The sequence below is a fragment of the Eleutherodactylus coqui genome, chromosome 8 (genome assembly GCF_035609145.1).
Source record: "Eleutherodactylus coqui strain aEleCoq1 chromosome 8, aEleCoq1.hap1, whole genome shotgun sequence".
Lineage (NCBI taxonomy): Eukaryota > Metazoa > Chordata > Amphibia > Anura > Eleutherodactylidae > Eleutherodactylus > Eleutherodactylus coqui.
Window position 1 is genome coordinate 170,907,663 of NC_089844.1, and position 25,246 is coordinate 170,932,908.

Consider the following 25,246-nt stretch of genomic DNA (forward strand, 5'->3'; position numbering starts at 1 on the left):
CCTTGGTACGTTCTGGTGTGAGGTGTTTTGTACCAGGACCTAGGCAGTGACCAAGAAACACAACATGAGATTTGCAGAACTGTAGTTTGTCTTTACTGGCTTTACACCCACTGTCTGCAAGAAAACAAAGGAGGCTCAGGGAAGCCTTTATGCAGATAGATCTGTCTGGTGCACAGAGCAGTAGGTCATCGACATACTGTAGGAGGGCCACTCCGGGCGGGGCGGCCCAAGCATCAAGCACTAACATCATTCATCTGGTAAACTGGTTGGGGCTATTTTGCGCCCCTTGAGGTAGGATGGTCCAACAATACTGTTTTTCTCGGAACGTGAATGCAAACAGATATTGGCAGTCAGGGTGCAATGGAACTGAAAAGAAGGCGTTAGCAAGGTCCACCACTGTATACCAGCAAGTTCCGGAAGGTACAGTTGATAACAAAGTACTAACAGTTACTTTGTTAATTTCCCTTAAATCGTGAACCATACGGTAGGTGTCTGGTTCGCCCTTCTTTCTTTTCTTTTTTACTGGGAAGAGTGGCGTGTTAGCGGGTGAGACGCAAGGTTTTAGCGCATTTAGGGCACATAGTTCCGTGATAGTGGAGGCTATTGCATCTTCCTGTGCCATGGCAAGAGGATACTGGCGGATCATGGGGGCTTTTTCTCCATCTTTGAGGTATACCATAACCGGGGGTACACGAAGACAGCCCAGGTCTGTCTTCCCTTTTGCCCATAGGATCTCCTTGACTGCCGAGAGAACATATTCGTCTTCCTGTGTCAACATATAGACAGTACAAGAAGGAGGCGGAGTGACCAAGTCTGCTGCCATGAGACAGAATACTTGGTGGTCGGCCGCGGAGGTGCTGACATGAGCCTCACCCGAAGAGTGGAGCTGAATGCAGCACCCCAGGGGTCCCATCACATTGGTTCCCATAATGCAATCCCCAGCGGGGGACACCAGGAAGCGAGTGAGGACTCGTGACCCCTGAAAACAGATTTCCATGGGCTCTGTCTCTCTCATTGGTGTGGGATCGCACGAAATACCAAATGCCACCTGGATCGTATCAGATAGGGAAAGGTTAAGGTCGCGGACCGTTTTACGACTAATACAAGATTTGGTTGCACCAGTATCTATTAAGAAAGGCACCTCCTCCCCCCCTATTTCTAGTTGCTGAAAAATTTGAGTCCCCCTATCTTCAGCACTCACCAGGGCTATGGGGGCAGGATTGCCAGGACTTCATTGATAATTAACATAGCTGCCTCCGCCTTGCGGGACGGCGGGTGCAGCTTGTCCCCCATCCTGCTGACTTTCATTGTTTTGTTGCTGTTGTCTCGGTCTCCTAGGAGCTCTGCAATCCCGGGCCAGGTGTCCGGGTTTCCCACAGTTATAACACTTGTGGGTCTCACGCGGAGGTCTGTCATTCATCTGAATCTTCCCACCTTGGTTGCTATAGTACATAACCGCCACACTGGGGCGCTTCTCGTCCACAGCAAACCCTACTGCCTTTTTATACAAGTCTCTAGATTTGGCTTGACGCCAGTCAGGAGTACAGGCTTTAACTTTGTCCGCGATTGATGGCCCGATGCCCTGCATAAAGGCTTCAGTCATTATGGTCTCATATACTTCTGAAGGACAATTATGCAAATTCATATCGCGGGCCTTTGTCTCTAGTCGTCCGTAGTAACAGTCAATCGTCTCGTTCTTTTCTCTCCTACAAGTTGTCAATGCAGTCTGTCTTTCCCTGTTCTGAGCTTCTGTCCATCTATAGAGTTTCCGTAGGAACTCCTTGCCGCTTTCCTCTGTGTACAGGGAGGCAGGCGGGTTATTCAGTCGACAGGCTGCGCACACAGTACTATATAGTCCCTCGGGTAATTTAATGCGTGCTAACGTCTCTAAATCAGCCCATGCAGCGGTATAATTTTTCTCTATTATCTCTAGTTTGCGATAAAAAGCCGCTGGTTCGGTTTCGGGGTCCGGTAGTTGTTGACATAAGGCCATCTGATCTGTTACCAACCAGGGACGCCAAGAGGTAACCGTCTGCATGTCTTTGGTGACGGACCGCGCAGGCGTTGGCGCTTGGGCTGTGTCCGATGAGTCTGCACCTTCAGCCCCATCAGCTCCTGATGTTGCTGTGCGTACTACAGGGTGGGTGCTTATGCTCTTACCTTTGGTGATACCAAAGGTGACAGGATAAATGCACTGGCCACGGGGCCGGGGGACCCACAGACAAAACACGTCTCTCTAGGGCAGGCGTTTTGTTGGCCGCACCTGGGGCAGTCCCAGGCCGGTCCTCTATTGGTGGTTTCTCTATCTACTGTAGTCGGAGCTGTTGCCGCAGGATAGGTTGGTGGCGCTTCTTCTACTGGTGGCAATGCAGGGTATGGATTGATTGGCGTAGCCAGTGATCCTGCCGGAGGGCGCGCTAAGGGGCAATAGACTAATATGCCCCCCGGTCTGGGCTCAGAATCCCAGTGTTTCTCATTGGCCATTTTGCTATAATGTAATATGGCTGTCATGCCTTTCTCTAGACCTGCGTCTCGTATCTCCTTCCAATTTTTATCATGATACTGAGACCAAAATTCAAAATTAAATGTTCCCGCCTTCTTAAGGCCTATCTGTTTGTATAATTTATAAGCTTGTCTGCATGTGTCTCCCCCTTCCCCCTCCTTGATTATCTCTATGGGAGTTAGATAAGTCTTAGACTGTTCAGACCCCATTTTCAACCACAAAGGTAATCTATTCCCACTATTCTTCACTAAGTATACAGGACTTTATTTCACACAGTTACACTGGGGACACTCAGTCTCCGGTCCTGGAATAGTTTTACGGTATCACTACAGCAGTCACTTAGACTACTTAGGGGGGTTCAGAGGAGACCAGACTTCTCCTTTAAGGGAACTTTTGGTGATATTATAGCAGATCCAGTAAAAGCAAATTATGGCTAAAATGACACAGACTATCAGCGTACAGATTTCAGCAATTACTACAGGCAACATGGCATGAAAATATCCCAGTAGTGAGTTATTTTCCGTCTAATACAGTTTCATGAACAAACTACACAAAGAGGCGGGGAATAACACATGCAGCGACTAACCTTCTGTCAACAGTAGACACAAGTCAGGGAAGCCCAGAGCAGATTATGGCAAGTCAAGGGCTTACCTTACACCGGTGTTTTGTAGATCTGGGGTCCCGTGATCCTGGTCCTGGGTTGTTGGCAGTTGGTGTCATCAGGTATCGGCTGCAGGTGAAAAGGAGTCCCCGCCCCACAATGGGCGCCAAGTAAACTGTTGGGGGTCTTCAACGGAGACCAGTGCTGATGTTGCCTGAGTCCAAATTCAAAGGAAAGTTATAGCGAGTACTCGGGGAACCATAAGAACCCACTACACACACAGTATAGCGAATCTAAATGAATTCTACTTTATTGTGAACATTGCCAATTCTTATACAAGAAGAAGGAGGCGTATCCAAATGTTGCCTGATACAAAGATTAGTGTTACAAAGGTGAAACTACTTGTCGCTTACTGGTATAAAGGTGAAACTACTTAGGACTTATTGACATCTACCAAATAGTCTCAAAGCTCAAATACACAAAATTTTCCCAAGTCAGGAGATTGCTGGTGCATTAGACAATAGTTCTATAATAATTGTGTGCTCTCTCTGTTAACATAGCTTAGCTTGTCTGTTAACTTCTTATCTTAAAATCCTAGTTCCTGGCACTACAAAGCATAAGTTTTAGTCCTTATCTGGCACCTTGTGTCTTAACACAATGTCCTTGGAGCAAGGTCCAGATTAAAAAAGCAACATCTAAGTTAATGTCTTCATTGTTCTATTTATCCTTATTTTTCCTTATATTATGTCACTTAGAAACAAGATTAACCCTTAACAATATGAAAACATCCAAAAATTCTACTTTGTCGATCTAATAAGTTAATGTGAATTGAAGTTCGTTGTGGTAACTGAGAAAGCGTTGTTTCCACATGGGGGAAGGACCCTATGTGCAATGACACGCAATATAGTGAAATTCCTCTAATAAGACGCTGCGCTGATGATGTGGACTGCCATGTGACAGCGGCGGGACACATGATGCAGCGTGCCGAGCCGTTCAACTGCATCTAGCGCGGCTTGCTGTCATCAGGGGAGCACGACAGCCTAAGTGGGCTCATACACTATATAAAGTCTCAATATGGACATATCGCGTAAGCTTGAGGAAGGGGTAGGAGACACTGAAATGCATCGTTGTCACCCTATGCACCTCCTGTATTTTTTTTTGTGTTGTCAGTATTATGTTTGTAGTCTAATAAATAACCTGTTCACTAATCTCCTCTCTGGTTCACATACCTCCTTTGGGAGGATCTGAGCCTGCCACAGAAGTAAGTGAACATTTATTATATATGGTTCACTTTTGCTCACCCCTATCAAGGAGCGCAAGATTTCATTATTCATTATTGTTTTTTATTGGAATCTAGATGTGGTATTCCCACTAAGTTCCTCATAAACATTTACATCATTTAATTGCCTCAAAATGTCACTATGGTAATGCACAGTATCCATAACCGCTGCAGCATCCCGTAGGGTGACTGCAGACACAGGGCATATGTTGAGAAGCTGGGAGGGCAAGATGGACACTAGTCACAGCGGCAGTTACCACGCTCCCTCGCGGAGGAGAGCACATGGCCTCGGCCAGGGCAGCGCTGGGCCTCTTCCGGGCACACCTCGAAAAGGGATGCCCAATAGCTTTGTGAACAGGTATAGGGGTTGTCACTAGTGACGCCACCATTCTATTACCCACGGTAAAGACCCTTGGTGGTAAATAATTGAGCCGCAGACTGGAGTAACGTACCTCAGGTCCCTGGGAACGGTCAGGGTCTGGAAAAACTTTACTTTGTATAAACACTAGGTAAAAGGCACAATTTACATAGAAGGGACGTGCAGGCAAACAACAATATTATAGTACCTCTACGCGGTGATCCCTAGGCACAGGACAACCGTGTAGGAACAGCAGGATCAAAATACCTCAACTCAGTGATCCCGAGGCACAGGATGGCAGCGTAAGAACAGCAAGATTAAAGTACCTCTGCATGGGGACTTGGCCTCATTTCCCCACCAACACGCTCAAGCTTTTTCTGTCTTGAGGCTCAGTACTCCACGGTCACTAGCATACAGCTATTCGAGAACCACTCTTCACCACGTGGGAGTTGAAGGTATCCCCATGTGGCTGGCACTTAATGGAACTCCCAGGATGGAAGAACCAAAAGCTCAAAAAGCCCCTGAAACACCCAAAGCACTCATTTATCTCTTCACTCACATGAGACAAATTGATACATTGCAAGCATCTCCCAGTGTCTTGCAAACACTTAACTCCTCATTTGCTGCAGCTGTGCAATACACATAACAGAATGACAAGACACTTTTGCACAGTGCACCTACAAAAGACATTACATGTATGACACTTATGGAGGGGCCAGCAACATAGACTTCTGGTCACTACACCACCACAGCTCCAGCTTTATCAGCTGGCTTTATCGTAATAGACCTGTCTTCTGACAGGAGCATATTTCACTGGCAAAGAGCCAAAAATGCCTTACCTGATAAGGTGCAGAGCAGGCACAATCGCCATAGGGTAGGCACAATGGCCATAGACCCTAACGAAATGCAGCAAGCCAGACTAACAAACTGGAAGAGCTAAATCTTCTGACAAGATTTTCAATGCTCTTCCTTACTAAGGTTATACTTAATTTTATCAGCTCTATCTATATTGTCATGATCTGATTTTGCAAATATTCCTTTGCACAAAATCAATATATGTCTTGAGACAATGGTTAAGTGTAGGTGGTTGAAATTGACTCTTGTTGCGCAGTCCAACCCCACTCAAGAAAAAACCCTAACGGGTGTTGGACTGCGCAACAGTGCCAGAAGCTGAGACCTGTGAAGCAAAAAAAAAAAGCCTTCAAGCGTGAATTATTTAAAAAAATCACTCCAAATCCAGATCATTTTAGAACCAATCAGTCCTGCTGCTAGAACAGAATGTTAATCCTTTAGCAAGTGCAGTGATCTCTAAATGTGATAAAGATTTTGAGGAAATATTTACCACATTATTTATGTTCTCTTGTACCCCAGTGGTAATTGTCCACTCATTGATCTCGTTGACATGTTGGTGATTTCTTTTTTGCGTCTTCTCAGTTTCCTGTATCTGTGCGCTCTTTTTTCTTCGGTCTGGTGGAAGATGTTCAACCTAAATAAGAACACTTGTTTGTTACTATTTAAAACTGATATTTTTAACTAATATTGTCTATGCTTGATAAAGACCCTGTGAGGTCGAAACGTTGCATTTTAACTTTGGCATGGAGGAATAAATGATCACATGATGGTGACATCATCACTAGTGCTGTAAGCACACAGCTGCTGGCTCGCTCTGCAGGTTTTTAATAAGGTGAAAGACCTGTGATGACGTCACCGTCATGTGATCAGGGGCAGAGCTCAGAGCCTAGGTGACTAATCCCATGATGGTGACATCATCACAGATCCTGTCAGCACACGGCTGTTGTTAGGCTCTGCATGTGTTTTTATGCTTTGGGACCTGTGATGACATCACCATCATGTGATCAGGGGTGGGCATGTAATTCACTCACGGATAAGTGGTCATTAGTACTTTGATGTACATTTCTGTATTTATCACTTGTCAGAGCTTTCTTTTTTTCCCCAGGACCTTGATGACCTGAAGAGATATCATGGGTTTCATAGGGTTGATAAACCGTCCCATACCACCAGCAGCGTGTACACCAAGACAAACTACACGATCAGTCTGATTGGTGAAGAGCTGAATCCATATATATGTCCCGAGGTAACATTAAGTCAGGCTCACATGAGCAAAACGTCACTGCGTATTATGCGCACAGTGTATACACATGTAATAGGTGCTGAATGGAGTCAATGAAAGTACATTATTTTTCATTGATTCAGTCACACTTGTAAATATTCATTGCGTATAAGACGCTTGCAAAAAAGAACACAGCATGTTCCATTTTGCCACATATTATGCATGATAGAACCTATGCATAAAAATGCAAGCGATAATATGGCAGTGATATCACCAGTCCTCCTTTATAAATAATGCCTCTTCACTCTGTGACATCACTAGTCCCGCCCATACAGCCCTGCCTCTTGACTCTGTGACATCACTAGTGAGGCGAGCAGGATTTGCCAGGAATAGCTCGAGTGTGGTGTGCCAGCTCTGGCCTTGCCATGGTGGTGGCTACTCTGCCTACAATGGTAACTCATGCGGCAGTTGGGATTTCAAAAGGGTTCTTGGCTAAAACAATAAGTAAACATTATAAATTCTTTAAGACATCAGTGCCTTTGGATGTATACGTGTTGGAAAAGGAATAAGGGACCAGTCCATAAAGATAGCAGTAAATCCGAAGGCACACAGTTTACTGAGACTTGGGATTAGAATACAAAGTTCACATTTGTTCGCAATTAGTAAAGTTTTTAGCCATTTCCTAAACACACCCATTTACAAACAGAAATCCCTCGATTTTCTCCTTAAGACTGTGATAAACTTGATAGGCTAAGTTACATGATTATGGAACTAGGGGGTTATTTGTGGAGGAATGTGGGGAACAGTAGGAACTCTCCTGTAGACACTCTGACTCCTGGCTGTGGAGGGACACATTAAACTTACAGTTGAGGTGTCTGGGTTCCCTCCATCTGGCAGAAAGATCTACCCTCGAATTAGTTCCTCTGGGCAAGGTTACACAAGACTCCTCTCTCACTCATTCCACTTTCTCCCTACTGCAGACCACTCTTTTATTTTTGTTTCTTTACTTCATCTCTCTATCCTCTGGCTAGAGTAAGATGGAACTCCTCCTGCCACTTCTAGCTCTCTCCACTCCAACTCTCCTCGACTCTCCTCTCTACTATTGTGGTAGACATGATGATTAATTAGTGTAAAAAGTCTATTGATTTGTATAAACTAGATGCATTACACTGCTGTAGTGATTTAACTCTGTAGAGGCTAATGGCCGCATAATTTCATTATGGTAATTGCTGGACAATGGCATGGTGAAAGATGTGTGGTATAATGTTAGCCTAATATAAAGCTCCTCTCCAGCCTCTAAGAGTTAAAGTCACATTCCTATACTGTATTACTTGTATGGATTTTGGGTGTTTTCCCCAGCCCTCCCCCACCCTCAACTTCTGAGACAAAGAAACTACTTTTGCCTGACCGTATGTTGAGGGGACAAAGACTGGCTCATAAACTGGACTTGAGAGAGAGTGTGGGGAGGGGGCGGGGAATTCTATATGGCCCAACAAATGAGAATTCTATATGTTACTGATGTAATGTGTTATACGCCCATAAAGGGCAGGTATTATGTATTTCAATAATTTGAGGGTCTGAGCAATGTACCACCCCGATCCAGTTTAGGCTTGAGACTTACATCTCGTGTCTGACTTGGTTGTTGCATGCCATACTACACAATTAGGAAACTACAGAATATCCTGAAACCTGCTGGAGAAAATACCATCCAGTACTCTGGACTCTCAGGACTGACTAACTCCGCCCTCTCTCTTACTGGCTTTTATACACCCTGTATCTACCAATCCGGAGCTAGGGCCCAACTAGCTGTCCAATACCCAAGCTACACAAGGATGACTGACAATAGTGACAGTGAATTACCCGATTTTCTACCTAGTCATGCAGAGTTAGCAAATGTAAACATTATGCATTAGGAAATTAACCTTTAATAAACCAAATATTATTGTTGAATGAATACACATTTCCCATAATTTTCCCCAATTTCTCCTTAGTATACACAATTTAGCTGATCTAGTGTTAAACATGTTGTGAGACCACAACTCTGGTCCTGCCTATATACACTAGTCCTGCCTGTATAGCCATGTCTACTTACTGTGAGTACACCAGTCTTACCCTAATACTCTTAGCCCCTCACTCTTTGATATCATTAGTCAGCTGCAGATATTCCTGCATTTTTAATGTAAAATTACCAACACACCCAACACAGCCTTGTTAGGGTACTTTTTACATGGGACAACTGTTGGCCGCTTAAATACCTGACAGCAGTCCCAACAATCCTGAACTGGCAGACCCCAACAAGTTTGCAAAGTTAGCAGATAAGGGAGATACAGGGTTAGCACTGCTGTAGTATGACTTGGGAAACTGGAGAACCGGGCTGACTTTGCTGTAGGCTACAGGCTGTACCGTAGGGATGGGCGGAAACTCAATGGGGAGGCTGCAGCTGTGCTGGGGAAGAAGATGGCTAGAAGGTTGGAGGAGTGCTTAAACTAAGGACTGGGGGGGGGGAGGGGAGCCAGCGAGATAGAGGGGGATGACAGTAACCTGGAACTAAGTAATGCAAATAGGGTTGGAGCGGTGAGAGAAGTTAGTACATTTAGAACTGGCAAAACATTCAGTAGGGAAAGACGTAATATAAAAAAATAGACAAAACCTTCTCAACTATAAGTTTCACCAATGAAGTAGACAAACTGGAAGTAATAATGTCTGAAATAACCTACAACATAGTGGGAATAACGGAGACCTGGTTGGATGAAAGCTGTGACTGGGCGGTGAATTTACAGGGTTACAGTCTGTTCAGAAGGGATTGTAAAAACCAAAATCGGATGGGTTTGTCTTTATGTAAAATCCTGCTTAAAGCCCACATTACGGGAAGATATATGGGAGGGAGATGAACATGTGGAGTCTCTATGGATGGAAATACATAAAGGGAAAAACAGCAATAAAATCCTCATAGGGGTTTTCTATAGACACCAAATATAACAGAAGCCACTGAAAATCTATTACTGAGGCAAATCACAGTGAGGTAATTATTATTGGGGACTTTAACTATCTGGATATAAACTGGGAAGTCGAAAGCTGCGGATTTCATAAAAGTATCACCTTGCTGTCTACTAAAGATAATTACCTTACCGAACTTGTACAGGACTCAATTAGAGGGACTGCCATTTTGGACTTAATACTAACCAACTGACCTGACAGAATAACAGGGGTGCAGGTTGGGATTGCATCTGGGAAATAGTGACCATAATATAATACATTTCAACTTGTCCTTCAAGAGAGTTTTATAGGGGAACTCCAAAAATACTAAACTTTAGGAAGGCTAAGTTCAAAATGCTCAGAGAGGCCCTTAAAGGTGTTTTCCAGGGAAATACTATTGATGACCTATCATCAGGATAGTCCACATAGTAAAACGGAAAAGGTCATCAATAGTTGACCACTGGAGGTTCACCGATCTGCTGAGCAGGTGCATGCTGTCAGTGCCCCAATAACATAGAGGCCGGAGCAGAAACCTCCACACTGACCTCTGTGTAGTGGCCGGAACTTATAACTGCACGCACGGCTCTCATTGAAATCAATGGGACCCAGAAACTTACTCTCCAAATACACAGAGGTCAGAGCGAAAGCCTCTGCACTGACCTCCTTAGAGTGGCTGGAGCTTGTAACTGCAGGCATGGCTCCCATTGATTTTAATGAGAGCCATGCCTGCAGTTACAAGCACCATCCACTACACAGAGGTTGACGAGGAGGATTCCACTGCTGGGCTGACAGCATAATGGCAACCATCCCCACAGCGGCCCCCAGTATAACAGCGACACCCCACAGCGGCCCCCAGTATGATAGTGACATCCCACATCGGCCCCCAGTGTAGTAGCGACACCCCACAGTGGCCCCCAGTCTAATAGCGACACCCACAGCAGCCCCCAGCGTAATAGTGACACCCCACAGCGGCCCCCAGTGTAATAGTGACACCCCCACCCACCTTCCCCGAGACCCATATACTTACCCCCTCCTACTTGTGGAAGCTCTGCTCCTCCTCTGCATTCTGTTGCTGCTTGCACTGATCCCGGCACACACTGTGATGTCAGTGTGCTGCCGGACGTCTCCTCCCCTGCTCCCGCGGAACCAAGTAGTAGGAGATGTCAGGGGAGGGGGAGGAGGATCCCGGCTGCACACTGACATCACAGTGTGCTCCGCGATTCATATTAACTTTTTCTTCCCAACTTCTACCTAAACTCAGCAATTCCAGCAACCCGATTGGTTGTTTGGGTTGGCTGATTCACCAATCAGGTTGCTTGAATTGCTAAGTTTAGGCAGAAGTGGGGAAGAAAAAGTTAATATGCCTGCAGCTAGCAGCGCTGAGTGAATCCCGGCAGGTATTCATAAGTGGTGAGCGGCAATAGTGGCCCATGCCAGCAGGGAGGGCCCTGCGTGCAGCCTCTGGCACACGTGCCACAGGTTCGCCACCACTGTCTTACAGGAATAAAAGACTTAGTAATAGGAGAAAACCAATGTGCCTTAATAAAGATGTAAAGGGGGCAATAATCAGTAAAAAGAAAGTGTTAAAACAACTAAAACCAGAATGCAGCGAAGAAGCACTACAAACCTATAAGGAAAGATATAAATTATGTAAAACTCAGATAAAAACAACAAAGATGAAGAAAGACTTATTGCCGAAAAGAGTATAACTAACCTGTTCTTTAACTATATAAGTAATAAAAAAAGATCAATACTGAAAGTGGCCCTTTAATAAATAATGTGGGAGAAATTGTACAGGGTGATGAGAAGACAACAAATCTATTAAAAGGTTTTCTCCAGTGAAATTTCAGAGGAAAATCAAATGTCAGATGAGATGCAGAATGATAAAGTAAACTCTCCACTAAATGTCACCAGTCTAACCCAGGAAGAAGTGCAGAGCCATCTTAAAAAGAATAAAATAGAAAATTGTGGGGTCCCGATGTCATACACACCCGGGTTTTAAGGGAATTAAGTAATGTGATAGACAGATCCTTGTTTCTTATATTTAAGGAGTCCGCCTGTGCCATCCCTGCAATGTGCTGTAACTGTAAAAAAGTAGTCAAAAGAAACACAAATGTCATATTGTCAGAACCTACCTGCACTATGAAGTGGCCAGTCAGCATTAGGTCAGACCAGATAAACACTGTAGAAGAGGGTTGGTCAGAGAATCAACATTCAATAGAAATTTTTGTGAGTTCAACGCACTTCTGGTGAATTCATGGCAAAATTGCGACCTTTTTTTATAAAGATGCCCTAGTGCCTTTATGATAATGCATTACACATTTCTATGTTTTTCATAGTTTTTGCAGTTTATGGTTCATAAAGAAATCAAAGATCACCCCTTCACAGAGATCAATATCTCAAAAAATGCAATCTTAAGAAGTGCAAATCCGATTTCATTGCATGTGGAAATGGAAAAGAGTTCAGAGTCCGAACCTGTGTGGAAAGGTCGACTTTCAAGAGGTATTACTGGGTTTATACATGTATATGGGATTCATTGTACTGTTGTTCAAAAAGGGCCGTTCCTTCTGTGCGCACTTTTCCATTTCCCCACCAGATCATATTCTTTCATGTCCAGCTACATCCCTGGTGTAATCATAGAGCGGTTCCAGTGAAAATGTTGAAGATCAGGATTTTATGCCAATACTGTTCACATTAAAATGAATAGTAAAACTAGTCGTGGTGTCAAGTGGAAGATGCTACAGCCACTTATGATAGTAGAACTGGTCAGTGTAGCGGGTAGGGTCGGTCCTTTGGCCGGAGGGAAACAGTGGGGAAAACCTGATGGTGTGTTATGGGTGGCTCTACCATCTCCTCCTGGTGCATCCAAAACTCTGCCAGGCCAGCCGCGTACAGGGTCCGGTAATAGCCACCATGCTAAACAAATTTATTACGTATTTGTCCACGAGACACCAGTGCCTCTTCCAAGTTATCGAACACCCGGACTAAATAACAGAGTCCACAGTCAAAGAAGCAGTTTTAAACTGGTGGCAAACGGTTTTCCTTTACTCACAATTTCAGCTTTGATTTTCCAAGGACAAAGTATTACAATAGTCTTGGGCATAACAGTTCAGACACATTTTTTCTTTCCTGAAATCTTCCACAGATTTACATCTTGAAGACACACTTCTCACCCGACATATGAACATCCTCAGTCTCCGCTATCTACGTTTAGTAGTAAGAGCAGCATCAGAGGTGTAACTTGACAATCCATACAATCAAGATGACTTCAAAATCAGATAGCAATTTTCTTTTTATTCCAAGGTCATGACAGCAACGTTTCGACCCACCCTCTGGGTCTTTCTCAAGCTGATTATAACATACACCATCCTTGTTCATACTTAAATACAAAACTACCACCAATCAACATCAATCAATTAGATAAAACCTTCCCCTTCGCATGTGTTGATTACCTTAGTTAACTAGCTGTAGGGTGGCACATGAATGACACACTGTGGGCGGTACTATGCATAGCATTTCTCACTCGACTTGAGGCCGCCATTGCCCCACTGTTCAGCGTTCCTTTACACCGCGAGATTAGCAGTGACTTGGAGCTCCCTCCACTAACATCATGCTCTGCGCATACGTGAGATCACTATGTCTTGCGGGACTAGCGGCCATCTTGCTGCCCCCTAATACAAAACCAGCGGCAGTGGCAGCCATCTTGGTAACCCCTATCGTTTATATCACCAGACTAGCGGCCATCTTACTTACCCCCAGCGAAAGACTAGCGACAGCCATCATAATTAACCCTAACTTTACTCAAAAGGTGAGAAAACCATAAAGATGCAGAAAAGTAGTTAATCGGCACACCTTCTCTCTATCTATGCGCAAAGATACCACCTATTGCGCCAATGCTCACGGTAAAAAAAAAATATAAAAAATTTTCATGATCATATGTAAGTTACATCTATCATGGTGAAACGACCCTCGTCCATGATTAACCTACTCATTATGTTACGCCCCAGCCATTCTCTAATAATGACTGCATACATCGTGCCCCAGTATAATCTCCCAACTCCAAAAAGATATTTATTTCACATTTCTATATAGGAGAATTACGTCAAGACATTGACTCTATCATGCAAGGACCTTTATTCATTATATCACACATAGTCAGTAATAGTCATAAAAGGTCAAAAAAGACATCAGTTGACTAGGTCCATCAAAAGAAAGGCGCACAACTATACATAGGAAAACTGGATTCGGATTGTAGGAGATTCAAGTGCCTTCATGTGCCATCCTAACAGCGTACAATCTACAAGAAAGGAGAAGAAAATAAATAAAAAATGCAATCTGTACCTCTCATAAAAAGGAGCGTACATCATAACATTGTCTAAAAACAAGCACAAATTGACCAAATCAGTAATAACTACAAATATGCTGCAGTGTTAAATTCAATATTTAAACCCGAAGGAGACAGGGAATCTAACCTGAAGATCCACTCAAGTCCTTTTTCATGTCTCCCCCTCTTATATTTTTGGGTACCCAGTCAATAACCCTGAACCGAAGCTGACTTATTGTATGATTGTTGTCCATTAAATGTCGTGGAACAGGGAGACCTCCCTTTCTCGTCTGTATTGTACTTTTATTATTTGTTATCCTTGTCCTAATTTCCATCGTGGCCTCTCCTACGTAAAAAAGCCCACACGGGCATGAAATCACGTAAATTCGAATTGAGAAAGTCTCTCCCGTATAGGGATGATTAAATTTATCTCCCTTTAATAAGTTGCCACAACAGGAACAACCCAGGCACGGAAAATTACTGTGCCTGGGTTGTGACAACGACTGTTGTCCCTGACCTCTATTGGCTTTTTTGTACAAGCTTACAAGTCTATCTCTGATGTTAGGGCATCTCCTGTATGCCATCATTGGGAGACTAGCAAATTCTGGTATCTGTGGGTAGTTTTTTGCTACGACAGACCGGTAACGTTTAATGACATCTGATATTCTCCCACTTAATAGGTGGAAATAAACCTCATTCGTGGAGGTTTCGTCTGTTTACTCTGAGGAATCAAAAGTTCAGAACGATCCCGGACTCTAGCTCTTTCAAATGCTGATTGAACTAAGTCCTTCTATCCAGACATTTTTGACACATTTGGGTCAAGCGAACATCAACATCATCTTCTCGCACAATCCTGCACACCCGCAGTAGCTGGCTCCATGGCAATGATTGTATCGTGTTCTTAGGGTGACAACTGCTGAAAAGGAGCAGGTTGTTGCGATCAGTTTCTTTACAAAATAAGTCCGTCTCCAAGGTTGTCTCTTTTTTTATGACCAACACATCAAGGAATGTGTCATTGTAAATTTTAATTTGGGTAAGATCTGATTTAACAGCCCATGAAAAATCTCTAGCTCCTCTATGGTTCCATTCCACAGAAGAAAATATCGTCTAGGTAACGGCCCCAAAAGAGGACTTTTGACCACAACAGCATGGTATAGATTACTGTTCTTTCAATATAATCCATGAAGATATTAGCGTACGAGGGGGCCACGTTGGATCCCATCGCGGTACCCTGGCACTGCCGGTAAAATTTGTCTTAAAAAATAAAATAATTATTATGCAAAATAAATTCCAACAGTGCCAGGGCAAACTAAATAGATGAATTGGGTAAATGGGATGGCACCCCCCCCCCCCCTGCGCACGGCCCCTACACCCTTTGCGTGTGAAATGATGGTATACAATGAAACCACATCGATGGTAACCCATATTGTATCTGAGCTCACTCTCAAATCCTGTAGTTTGATGATGGATGAACCCTGGAGGGGGGGGTACTCCTGACACATAGGGGAGCACACACAATGCCTTTTCATTCACTTGTTACAATCTCTTCTCTCCCTGTTTCAGTAGCGCTCAACAATCTGGTTGCTTACTCCCAACTCGTACTCTGCATTGTGGTAGTTAAGGGGGAAGATATGCAATCACCATCCCTGACTCTTGCGACAGGATCCAAACTGCGCGCTCCAGTCCCTGGAGGAGATGTATCCCATGACAGATGAGATAGGCCCAAGGCTCTGCTCAGGAAGAAGCATCAAAGCTTCAGCCTCCTGCTCCTACATCCTCCTCCATGACTACATTTTTCTACTCCTCCCTTCCTGCAAAATTCCACCCCCAATGTTCCTAACCAACCAAACACGTCCCACACATTAGGTTAGGAAGACAACACACCACTAAGATGGGTAACATCAACACAGCACACAGACAGACACAAATACACCTACAGTGATGCAAAGACAACCCACATGAGGTAGGCAAATGTCATAGAGGGGTACCCTAACTCTGGGTCACTACAGTTCCGTCGTACTTTAAGAAAGCCGACCCACGGCATCCTCCAAAAACAGAGGAGAGAAGTCTGGGGAGGGGATTCCTCAGTGTACTAACCCATTTCTAGACTCCTAACTACCCAGTAAAGAAAGCATTTACTAACTTCAATAAATAAAAAGTTGAAGCCCATGAAAATCACTGACCCAGACATGCGAGGCCATAGCAGAACTACAACACTCTCCTCCTTTGGTTATGTCAAAGCATATAACCCACCCCAGCATGACTCTCCGGGATCTCACTTCCAGTGTCAGCCTTCCATTTACGACAGCATGTACTAATATTAAGATTGGCCAGTATCTTTACTAAAAACACTGCTGAGCCGGGCAGAACCCGGGATGCATCAGCGTATATAATTCTTCAACCCAAAGCCTGATACAAGATAACACACTGTTGCTGACACTTCAGTAGGAAAGGGTGTCTGGTTAGGTGGAATATGGGTGGAAGTGGAATGACCTTCACTCCCCCTGCTCGTACTGGGTGGCGGGACCATTACTAACGAGCCTAAAACGACTACACCTGTAGACAGAAATGGGGATGTGCTCTCGAGATACTAATCTCTTAGAGCGATACAAGCAGACACTGGAACTTGGACTGATAAGCACTTGAGCAGGAGTCCTCCACAACACCCGCTGCGCCAGGAGCAGCCGCCAACACTGACTCCTTAGCCTCTGGCCCAGTAGCTGGGGCGGTACCCAACTCCAAGCCAGCGGACCCTTCCTTCTTCTCAGCTAAGAGTGGGTCACGTTTCAAGGAGCGTTTGAGGGCCAAAGGATGCAGCCTCTGATCCTTGGTGGGGATGGCGACACCAAGCAGTGAAGGCTCCATATTTGTCCTTTCAGTCTCACCAGACGGTCCCCCTGGCAATGAGCTGACGCAGGGCAAAAATTCCTGTACGTAGCTAGCTGGCATGCTATGGATTATGCCGGTAGTAGCTATTGCATCAGCCTCAAGTCCTTTCTCCAACTCCTCAGTGCACTCTGCTGTAACAGTTGAGCATGCTGCTGACTCTGCCTCAGGGCGGATCATGTCCCTTCCTTCTCCAAGCTCTGCAGTGGCCGACTTCCACCCCTTTACTGTTCTCTCAACACTGGCAGGTTTTTCTGGCAGGGAAGAAGACTGGGCGCCATTTTGAGAGTCCATCTCACCATTGGCATATTCTGGTATTAATTGAATGTCCAACAACACGACCTCCCTTAACAGTACCACACAGTCCTCTTCTAACCTGTAGGGCATTCTCTTCACATACATTCTGTCTCCTTTTTTTCTTTTAATGTGTTGCCACAGTCAAAGACTCAAAACATTTTTACATTTTTACTTGTCTGTGGGCAGAGCTGTATGAAGGCTTGTGTTTTGCAGGATGAGTTGTATTTTTTATGTGTATATTTTGTGGCACAAGTATAGTAGTGTATTAGAAGAATGAGAAAATGATAATTAAGTCCCTTAGTGAGACAAAAGTGACTTTTTGATCATTTTGTATATCATTTAATGGGAAGCAGGATAAAAAACATAGCAATTGAGATGTTTTTATGTCCTAGAACAACATACCTCATGAACTTCAGCAAAAATTATGGAGTCAGGCTACGTTTAAAGCAGACTTTTTGCAATGGAAAGTGGATTCTGGTGCGGATCTGTACAAAAATCCATGTATTACATAAGGATTTTGTTGCTAGTTTTGATTCAGGTTCCAACCTCCCCCCACACCCCCTCAATTTAAAGAGGGGAAATTTTCAGCATGCTGCAGATCTAAAATATGCTGGGCTTTGTTCAAAAGAAGGCATGGCCTAAATGCCATGTCCCCACTTAGATGCCACTCCGGGGGCTAGCAAATTAAAGTTTTAAAGTCTTCATAGTGCCACACCTCTGCCGACCTTTTTATACCATCGATTGGCGTGCTGAGTGTATGCGTAGGTCATCTGGATGGAGCTGCGATTTATTATTTCCGCCATATATTCCCAGGAGACACACCGAAAGCTATGGTCTCCATGTTTCATATCCACCTACTTATGGATACCAAACACGATTGTGACAGATGATTGGCTTTACATATATGTGATTCAATGGGTTCTGGTGATCACATCGTTATGGGTGTAAATGCACTGGGTCTGCGGTACACTCATCGTTCTGAAAATATAACCGCTGTGTGGCTGGGACCTTCAGATGACCCATAATCCCCATTATAGATTTCTCCTTTGATAAATACAACATGAAGGTTGGGTGCCGCAATGTCTTGTTGGTGTAGACTGGACACAGGATGAAGGACAAATGGTTGGGGGAATGTAGTATTTGACATCCCATTGTCACTTGGTAACTTCCTTAATATCAGAACAAAGGGTCAGTGATTCATGCTGCTTGAGCCAAATTCTGCCCCTCCTATCAGCACGGTGAAACAGAAATCTGGATCCATCTGATCAGGTGAGGTTTTCAGATGCTTAGCGGTACAATTTTTGTGGTCTTTCGCCCCCTGGAGTCTCACCTTTCTGTATCTCTTAGACAAAATGGTGCTGGAACTGGTCATCTGCTGCTATAGCCCATCCGTGCTAAGGAATGGAGTATTGTGTGTTCAGGCATGTTAGTTGGAGCCCCAATGCTCTATTCAGCTGCTCTGATCTGTGCAGCACCTGGTGGCCAGAACGATTCCTGACATCCTCCTCTGACCCCTTTCGGGGATGAGTTGTTTCCGTACACAGGATCCCCTTCATGCCAGTCTCAGTATAAACTCCACACCATTACACAAGTAAATCCTACGCAGTTGGTAGTGAGACCCCGGCTAGTCAAGCACTAATGACCGGCCTTGTTGAAAGTAACTCAGATTGCTAGATTTTCCCATCTAAAGAACTGCCGGATCCAGAGACCACAGGGATTAGTAGGAAGGCAGGCATGACAGGGTTAACGGGGAGGGAAGGGGTTAATAGGTGAAGGGAATGCTGGGGGATAGAGGGGGGTTTGTGGAGGAAGGTGTAAACAGCACCAAAAGGGGGGGGGAGTCACTCTGCACGAGGAGAAGAAGAAGCAAGCAGCGCAGAGGAACCATTGGAGAGTCCCGCCTGCCCAAAATGGAAGGGGGGGGGGGGGGAGAAGTGGCTTGTTTTCGTCTTAGCAGCGAGGTGGAGAGGGGTCCCTTGGAGTCAGCAGAAAATAGGTAGTAGGGGGGTAGCAGGGGCTGGATAGCTTCCTTCCCCCCTTGAATTGTTAAATTCAAGGGCTGTCGCCTCTGGGTTCGCAGGGCGGTGTCTTGCAGAGTTGGTGGAAGTGGTTAGCTAGGTTATGGCTAGCCGGCCTTGGGGTCTGGAAGTGGCGACTTGAGGCGAAGTGGTGAGTGGTGGTCCCCCGAGTCTGTCAACTTGCGGGAGGCAATGGTAGGAAAATAGTGTTGCCCGAGTTGGGAATTGCGACGGGTGACAGTTTCAGCTATTTCCCGTTTTTTGGTGGTGAGCCGACAGGTAGTTTAGCGGGGTTCCAGGGATCTCTCCCTAGGATTTTTCCGAGGTTTGAATTGTTATTTATGTTTGATGTGATGTTTGTAAATAAATTTGGCTGCTGTGGGCAATTTAAATCCAAAATACGGTGTCCGTGGTTAATTACGGTAAGGGGGGAATGGTGGTGGTGATGGGGGGGGTAGGTCACAGGAGAGTAAACGACCCGGTGATACCCAAGTCATGTGGATTCACACTGAAACTGATCCATGGAAATCTTGCACATGATTTTCTGCTGCACTCTGGGGTTAGGGCTCTTTTTTCCATACAGGGAACCTCCAGTTGTGAGATATCTGGGGAAGGGGGTCTACTGAAGGGGTCATCCAGTGTATGTCCAAACTACCTGTACAAGAGTTCGAACCTTGCGTTTCTATAATTCACATGTAATTCCAATTTTCTCTTCAGTCTGGTCTATAAATGTATTCTTTTCATTAGCAGATATAGAAGAACTGACAAGCCAAGCCGTCCAGAGAGGTAACACTATCGTACTCTAAGGATGTTGTGTCCCTTTATCTTGCATCCTACTATTTGATCTGAACCTCGCGGCTTTGGGTCCGTTTACGTCAAAAGATTATCATTTATACAAGCGAATGACATCAGAGTTTATACAGCGGATACATCGTTGGCTCGTTCAAACCAGAAATTGTTCAGTCGTTCACATTTTCTGTATAAATGACTGAGAATGACTAAATGAGCGTTACTTAAACTAAATGATAAGTGAAGGAGCCAACGATAATATATATACCTGCATAAGATGCGTTTACACTGACAGACTTCACCGCTGGATCGCGGGCTACTTGCTAGCTTCTTGCTTAGTGCTTCACCTTCAAGAACGGTAAGCCCGCAATCCAGCAATGATTTTTAAACTGAAAGTCAGCAATAAAAAGCCGTGAATGAAAAGCGAGCGATGATTTGTGCATATACACTGCATGATTATCGCTCAGATTAACTATTAAGCAATAATCGTCCCATGTAAATGGCCCATTAGCCACTTCAGGGTTGTTATTACGTCTAAGGATAATACATTAGACTAGGAAAGGTGTCCAGAGGAAACTGTATTACAGATTTATTCAGCCACCAATCAGCCATCGCATTGGTTCATCGAGCACTGTATTGATTGGCTCAGTCGCAGCGCTCAATAACCAATCAGAGACATGGCTTGCTGGAGGCAGGGTTTACAAACCCCGTTACTAGGAAGCGATTTTCTGTAGGGGGCTGATGTCTGCAAGCAAGTGCGCTGGAGCTCCGCAGACCAGCAGGAGGGACCCGGATGGCGCCTGCTAAGTAATGTATTGCTTTTTTTAATGTAGTATAGCTAGGGCTTATTTTCAGGATATGTCTTATTTTGGGGGAAACACGGTAGATAAAATAATATAATTTTTTTATAGTAGCTGTTATGCATGTGGCGGAATTATGTGCAGCTCTTTAGTTCTTTCTAGTTTTCAATAATTAAAGCCTTTATATGAGAGGGTAAGAGATTTTTAGATTCTTTTTCTGCACAACCGATTAGATGCCACAGTCAGCAATGACTGCAGCATCTTTGGGGTTAAACAGTGTAGAGGAGTAATGAGATGAGCAAGTTCTCATCATTTCACTCCTTTTCTGGTCAAAAAGGGTGACAATCAGAGAGCTCTTTGATTGACTGGGGGAGGGTAATGACATGAACCAAAATTGATAAAATAGAAAACTTGGCAGCATAATTTGGTGCAGATGATGAAAAAGATTTGTTTATTCACCCATAAAAGAAAGGAAAGACAGCAACTAGAGATGAGCGAGCACGCTCGGATAAGCCAGTTACTTGAGCGAGCCTCACTATTCTCGACCAACTGCATTCTTTTCCGAGCGTCCTTGGGAGGGCCAGCGGGTTGAACGGTGGGCGGTCAGGGGTAGTAGGGGGGGGGGAGAGAGAGAGAAATCTCTCTCACTCTCTCCCCCGCTAACCGCTGCCGCCCCCCGAGCACGCTCGGACAAGAATGCAGTTACTCAAGAATAGTGAGGCTTGCTCGAGTAACTGGCTTATCCGAGCATGCTCGCTCATCTCTAACAGAAAAGTTTCGCCCTGTATGGCCTTTCACAAGCTTGCTGCCAAACCTTCTATTTTGTGGATTTACTTGGGAAACGATGGTTTGGGTTTTTGGCTGGCTGTTGCATTAAGCCTCCAGTCCAACCCAGTGAGGGTTTACAAAGAGTGCTGCTGCTACAATCCTTTGCTACATTGTGAACCAAAATTCATGTCACCCCTCCCCTGCAACAGTGGGAGAGATAGCAGTATAGCAGATCTTCTCTGCTGCCCGCTTGTTCCCCCTTCCTCTCTCCTCTGCACCGCTGACTGAAAAGTGACAGCATCTGTTTTTTTCAATGCAGAAATCCAGCAGATTCCAAAGGGGTTACTTACCTTTTCTTGCAACCGCAGCATTGTTTAGTTATAGTCTTATAGTCTGTTCACATAAAGAGCTGAAGACAATTGAGGAGATGGGTTGTTATGTTCATTATATTCTGATATTTGTAGGAACTCCTTTGGGGCATTTCATGGATAAATATCGTGGACCGCTAATACAAAATGTGCGTAACATCAAACCTGTTCTAGACGACCTCAAGAAGGAGGAACTCCTGAAAGAAGAACACTGCAGTAACATAACAAGTCAGCAGACTCCTCAGGATCAGATGAGAGAACTCCTCAGCTTTGTGCAGTTTTGGGGCCGTGAAGACAAGAACACGTTCTATAGGATTGTAAAGCACCACAATGGGCCAATCATCAAAGAGATGGAAAGAAAAAACTGAGACCACAATCAACGTCTGGTTCAGCTACTGATCCTTGATGAAGGATGATGTTCCTCCTGTAAAGTACACTGTTATACAGACTAACGACCATGTAATTATCGGATAATGTTTTGTCTGATGCAGTTTAAGAAGATCCAGCTTTACAGCCCACGACCTTCTCCCCAAATACACTCACTGCCCAAACACCCAGCACCTAGACGAAGTTGTGAAAGTAGTCTAAGGCTGGGTTCCCACGGGGTGGATTCCCGACGGATATCCCACGGTTTGGCCGCCAGGAGAACCGCTGCTTCAAAAGCCGCGGCGATTTTGAAGTGGCCCAACCGCTTGCTCTTACGCTGCGGCCGGCGCTCTCATAGAGGAGAGCGTGGCCGCAGCGGAGAAAAAAAATAGACATGCTGCAGTCAACAAATCCGCGCCGCAGCAGAGGCTTCTGCCGGCTTAGCTGCAGCGGATTTGCCATCCCGTGTGGACGAGATTTCTGAGAAATCTCGTCCACATGGCTGGCTAATCCCGGGATTAGCGGCCGCATGCAGATTTGCCTGGCAAAATTCCGCACGGAATTTCCATGGCAAATCTGCCCCGTGTGAACCCAGCCTAAGAATAATGGTTTAAAAGCACATGATTGTTTTAGCCAGTTTATACGCTCACAAAGCGATAAAAAATACAACTTAGGCCGGCTGCACACGGGCGGATTTGCATCGCAGAAACCGGAGCGTCCGCCTCCAGATTCTATAGCAAATACGCCCATAGCATGCTACTGTAAAGTAAATTTTCATGCACACAAGCAGAAAACAATTACGGAAAATTGATGAAAAATCTCAGCATGCTTCATTTTTGCGTGGATTCCGCACAGATGGTTTCCATTGAAGTAATTGCAGAAAGGCTGTGGATTCCGTGTCATCGCTAGGCCAAGACGCGAGGGAAGCAAGAGTTTTAAAAAAAAAACTTTACTGCGTATGTATGTCGGCTCGCCGTGCGGACCATCCGTAATACGGTACGTGCGGATGCCGCTGCTGCTAAGGCCTGATTCTTCATGCGGAATCCGACCCGCCCGCGTGCATGTGACCTTATAAAACAAATGTCCCTGTATTTCTCATCATGCTTTCAGATATTTTGGCGGTTTCTCCCAGTTTTTGTGCTGGACGTGTCTTTTTCAAGGATTATTTTCCTTCTTTATTACACTTTGTAATATAATTGTCTATGCTTATGCAGCTATAAGATACATGTCTGTGTATATGGCTGTAACCTTGCTATGATTCACTATGGAATGCTTATTACACTTTGATTGGATGCTGACCGGCTCGTGATCGGCTCCTGACAAGTACTAGACATTCTGCTATATAAACTACACAATAATAAAGTGCTTCAGAGGAGATCGCAGACATCACTTGAGTGTTTCTCATTGTATTCTTCTCTGATGCAGCGTGTATAATTAGGCATATCTGATTGATGAGGCTACTATACCCTTTGATTATCACCTAAATTAATTGATTGCGCTAATAGAGTTGTCCTGCATGAAATAAAACTTTCTCTGCATGTAATGTTGATATAAGTGACTACAGTATCAGAGCAAAAGTATCATTTATTGTGGAGAGCTGACCCCTTGTTAGGGAGGCTCTAGTACCCTGTTGTACCACCTCTAGCTTAGATACAAGATGTGATACGGGTGGGCATGGTGGCTCTTGTACCCTGTTGTACCACCTCTAGTTTAGATACAAGATGTGATATGGGTGCGCATGGAGTCTCTAGTATCCTGTTGTACCACCTCTAGCTTAGATACAAGATGTGATACGGGTGGGCATGGTGGCTCTTGTACCCTGTTGTACCACCTCTAGCTTAGATACAAGATGTGATATGGGTGCGCATGGAGTCTCTAGTATCCTGTTGTACCACCTCTAGCTTAGATACAAGATGTGATACGGGTGGGCATGGTGGCTCTTGTACCCTGTTGTACCACCTCTAGCTTAGATACAAGATGTGATATGGGTGCGCATGGAGTCTCTAGTACCCTGTTGTACCACCTCTAGCTTAGATACAAGATGTGATACGGGTGGGCATGGTGGCTCTTGTACCCTGTTGTACCACCTCTAGCTTAGATACAAGATGTGATATGGGTGCGCATGGAGTCTCTAGTACCCTGTTGTACCACCTCTAGCTTAGATACAAGATGTGATACAGGCCAGCATGGAGGCTCTAGTGCCCTGTTGTACCGCCTCTAGCTTGGATACAAGATAACGGTACAGTCAGGCATGGAGGCTCTAGTACCCTGTTGTACCACCTCTAACTTGGATACAAGATGTGATACAGGCAGGCATGAAGGCTCTAGTACCCTGTTGTACCACCTCTAGCTTGGATACTAGATGTGATATGGGCGGGCATGGAGGCTCTAGTACACTGTTGTACCGCCTTTAGCTTGGATACAAGATGTGATACGGGTGGCATGGAGACATACAGTTTCCCTATGGTATCTTATGGCATATCAGTTCGTATTTGCTGTAACTGATCTTCTAAATCGTGCAAACTCATAGGCTGTCGAAGTTGGCGTCCTAGATGAACCCGTACATGTTCTATTGACAATGTTGTGGTTGCATTCCTCTGACACCCTTGTTTGCAGTAGAGCATTATCCTGCTGGAAAATGCCACTTGGAAGTCCTGTCATGAGAGGAACACATGTGTCTTCTGGATGTCCTGAAAACATTGCTGAGCTGTCATTGTCCCTCATGTATGCAATAGCCCCCAAACCATCACACCAGCAGGGGGCAGTGTGCCACTCCACAGCCAAGATAGGATTGAGTTGCTCACTCCTCGGTCTTCAGACGCAAACACGGCTGTCATCAGCA

General features: G+C 44.8%; 2 protein-coding genes across 5 annotated transcripts in view; both read left to right on the top strand.

Moving 5' to 3' along the window:
• The window catches only part of LOC136577671 (NACHT, LRR and PYD domains-containing protein 1b allele 3-like), an 83,272-nt gene extending 59,509 nt beyond the window's left edge, over positions 1-23,763 (top strand). For 2 of the 3 annotated variants that reach the window (XM_066577581.1, XM_066577584.1), the window contains exons 5-8: positions 6,699-6,836; positions 12,128-12,290; positions 20,061-20,099; positions 22,135-23,763. In XM_066577581.1, coding sequence (XP_066433678.1) covers positions 6,699-6,836; positions 12,128-12,290; positions 20,061-20,099; positions 22,135-22,406 — 612 coding nt within the window. In that variant the 3' untranslated portion in view covers positions 22,407-23,763. The remainder of the gene's footprint in view (positions 1-6,698; positions 6,837-12,127; positions 12,291-20,060; positions 20,100-22,134) is intronic. The other variant, XM_066577582.1, reaches the window with a different exon arrangement.
• LOC136577168 (histone H1-like) overlaps positions 1-25,246 on the top strand; it is a 205,214-nt gene that overhangs the window by 147,203 nt on the left and 32,765 nt on the right. The gene's annotated exons all lie outside the window — the stretch shown is intronic.